At 46.6% G+C, this 2,388-nt stretch overlaps 1 protein-coding gene across 5 annotated transcripts; it reads left to right on the top strand.

The window, feature by feature from the left end:
- Positions 1-1,891: 1,891 nt before the first annotated feature.
- On the top strand, positions 1,892-2,376 carry LOC104963384 (basic proline-rich protein-like). 5 transcript variants are annotated; one of them, XM_010791966.1, is made up of 2 exons: positions 1,892-1,980; positions 2,102-2,376. In XM_010791966.1, the coding sequence occupies exons 1-2, from the start codon at positions 1,896-1,898 to the stop codon at positions 2,356-2,358; spliced, it is 342 nt and encodes a 113-aa protein (XP_010790268.1). In that variant the 5' UTR covers positions 1,892-1,895; the 3' UTR covers positions 2,359-2,376. The 5 variants fall into 5 exon arrangements, with proteins under 5 accessions (XP_010790268.1, XP_010790266.1, XP_010790267.1 ...); XM_010791964.1 differs by having other exon boundaries at positions 2,084-2,376; XM_010791965.1 differs by having other exon boundaries at positions 1,892-1,998; positions 2,120-2,376.
- The last annotated feature ends 12 nt before the right edge of the window (positions 2,377-2,388 follow it).

Raw genomic sequence — 2,388 nt, 5'->3', positions numbered from 1 at the left:
AGTCAAAATTCTGACTTTTAAAAAATATATATATTATTATTTATTTCATTGTAAATTCAGAGAAAATTAAAAAATTGTAAGAAAATCTGAGAAAAAAGTAAATAAATAAAATCAAGTAAAATAAGAAGATAAATCTAATGAGGAGACATCAGTACTCACAGTCCACGGCCTCTTTAGGACCCATCCCATCGACATCGATCAGATACCTGCAGCAGAACAGGTGTTCACACACAGCTCAAACACCTCACAAACAAAGGGTCCCACGTTACCCGATGCTCAGATCTCTCCACTGGCTCCCTGACTCTCGCCTCCAGAGCATGGTAAGACTCCTGCATGTGGCTGACCTAATCCACCCGGGTTAGAGTCATCCGTAAACACCAGCCCGCCCACTCAGGTCCCACATGCTCAGTCTACTGTCTGTCCCACGCACCCACCTTCAGACCCGCTCATCTACGGTCTGCTGACTCTGCTGATTTAAAGACATTCTTTTGGGTGACCGCTGTGCTCGATTTTATTCTATCTGTCTTTGTTTTGATTTTTTTTTATTGTGTTCTGGTGCTTTTATGACTTCTTAACGCGTGGCTTGTGTGCTCATTTAACATTGTATGATTATTATGATGATGTCTTATTGTTTTATCAAGCACTTTGTGTGAAAAGCACTTTATAAATAAACGTTTCTTACTTAAACCACATCCCATCACAATCTACCTGAACATCTAGGAAAACAGAATCAGAAAACATTATGTTTTTACTTCTTTTATATTTCGGATACATTTATTTTCTTTTATCACATTTAAAAAATGGCTTTAATAAGCAATATGCTCAACAGCATTTCTCTTTATGTATTTCCTTGGAACTGAGCAATCTGTTAATATCTGTATTAGTATTTATAAGATGATGGTCTCCCACCTGCAGATGAGGTACCCGGTGCGGTTCAGCCCGTGCGTGCAGTGCACTCCGATCAGCTTCTCTGCAAAAACAACAAACATGTAAATGTCCTTTCTCTCCTTTAATTCCCTTCTCTTATTTATGTTTGTAACTGCGGTTAAACAACAGAAAAACATTAAATCCAAGCCTTATAGGAATCACATAAAAGTATTTTGAGGGACAAGGAGGAACCGTTAGCGTCCTGGACGTCTGCAATAGCATGTCTCTCTTTCACCTAAGATGTGAAGGGAAGCCGCTCTGAGGCGAAACTTCGCTCACTCGTGTGACGCAGTGACGGTTCGAGAAGAGGTCATGCAGGGTGGCATGGGGGGTCAAGAGGTCATGCAGGGTGGCATGGGGGGTCAAGAGGTCATGCAGGGTGGCATGGGGGGGCAAGAGGTCATGCAAGGTGGCATGGGGGGGCAAGAGGTCATGCAGGGTGGCATGGGGGGTCTTCATCTCTCTCTTCCTCCTGCTCTAACCCTCCTGGTCTCCTCCTCTTCCTCTTCCTCCTGGTCTCTTCTCAGATATGTCTTTGTGTTGTTGTTGAATCACTCCAGCTACTCTGTCCTGCAAGGGTCTACTTGTGAAAAGCTCTGGTACAAATGTGTGTCTAACTTTCCACGTTAGGGCCATGCAGCTGATAAGCAGCATATCATAAATATAACATCAGAAAGTATTGATCAAACGCCCAGGCAGCTGCGTTCAGATCCAGTTTGACGGTAAAGGATGTTTCCTCGTTTCATTGATGTGGCCTCATGGCTGTGATGAGTCATTTACGTGGAATTGATGTTACCGCATAGTTTAGGAACTAAAGCTCCCAGCTAGCGCTGTCTGCGTAGTATTTTGTACGTAACGTCCCAAATAGCGACCGCCTGTTAAACGCTATCGATTCAAACGGCAGCGTTTTATTAATATTTGGTTTCAAGGTCTCGTTTTTAGTAAAAATAAAACTAGTGGAACGGGAGATGCTCCCAGGGGAAGCTAATCCACCTCCAAGTGCTGGTCCACCTCCAGGTGCTGATCCACCTCCAGGTGCTGGTCCACCTTCAGGTGCTGGTCCACCCTCAGGTGCTGATCCACCGTGCTGTTCCACCTTCAGGTTCTGATCCCCCTCCAGGTGCTGGTCCACCTCCAGGTTCTGGTCCACCTCCAGGTCCTGATCCACCTCCAGGTGCTGGTCCACCTTCAGGTGCTGGTCCACCTCCAGGTTCTGATCCACCTGGTGCTGTTCCACCTTCAGGTTCTGATCCCCCTCCAGGTGCTGGTCCACCTCCAGGTTCTGGTCCACCTCCAGGTCCTGATCCACCTCCAGGTGCTGGTCCACCTTCAGGTGCTGGTCCACCTCCAGGTTCTGATCCACCTTCAGGTGCTGGTCCACCTTCCAGGTGCTGGTCCACCTCCAGGTGCTGGTCCATCTCCAGGGGCTGATCCACCCTCAGGTGCTGATCCACCCTCAGG

This window comes from Notothenia coriiceps, unplaced genomic scaffold (assembly GCF_000735185.1).
Source record: "Notothenia coriiceps isolate Sejong01 unplaced genomic scaffold, NC01 NC01_scaffold00036154, whole genome shotgun sequence".
Classification (NCBI taxonomy): Eukaryota; Metazoa; Chordata; class Actinopteri; order Perciformes; family Nototheniidae; genus Notothenia; species Notothenia coriiceps.
The sequence above is the reverse complement of the archived record's forward strand: the minus strand, read 5'-3'. Positions and strand labels throughout refer to the sequence as shown.

Excerpts from the sequence above, each read along its gene's own strand:
- LOC104963384 (XM_010791962.1), top strand. The coding sequence starts at position 1,896 with ATGCTCCCAGGGGAAGCTAATCCACCTCCAAGTGCTGGTCCACCTCCA. Across the intron at positions 1,999-2,047 it reads AGGTGCTGGTCCACCCTCAG|GTGCTGGTCCACCTCCAGGT; the intron begins GTGCTGATCCAC and ends ATCCCCCTCCAG.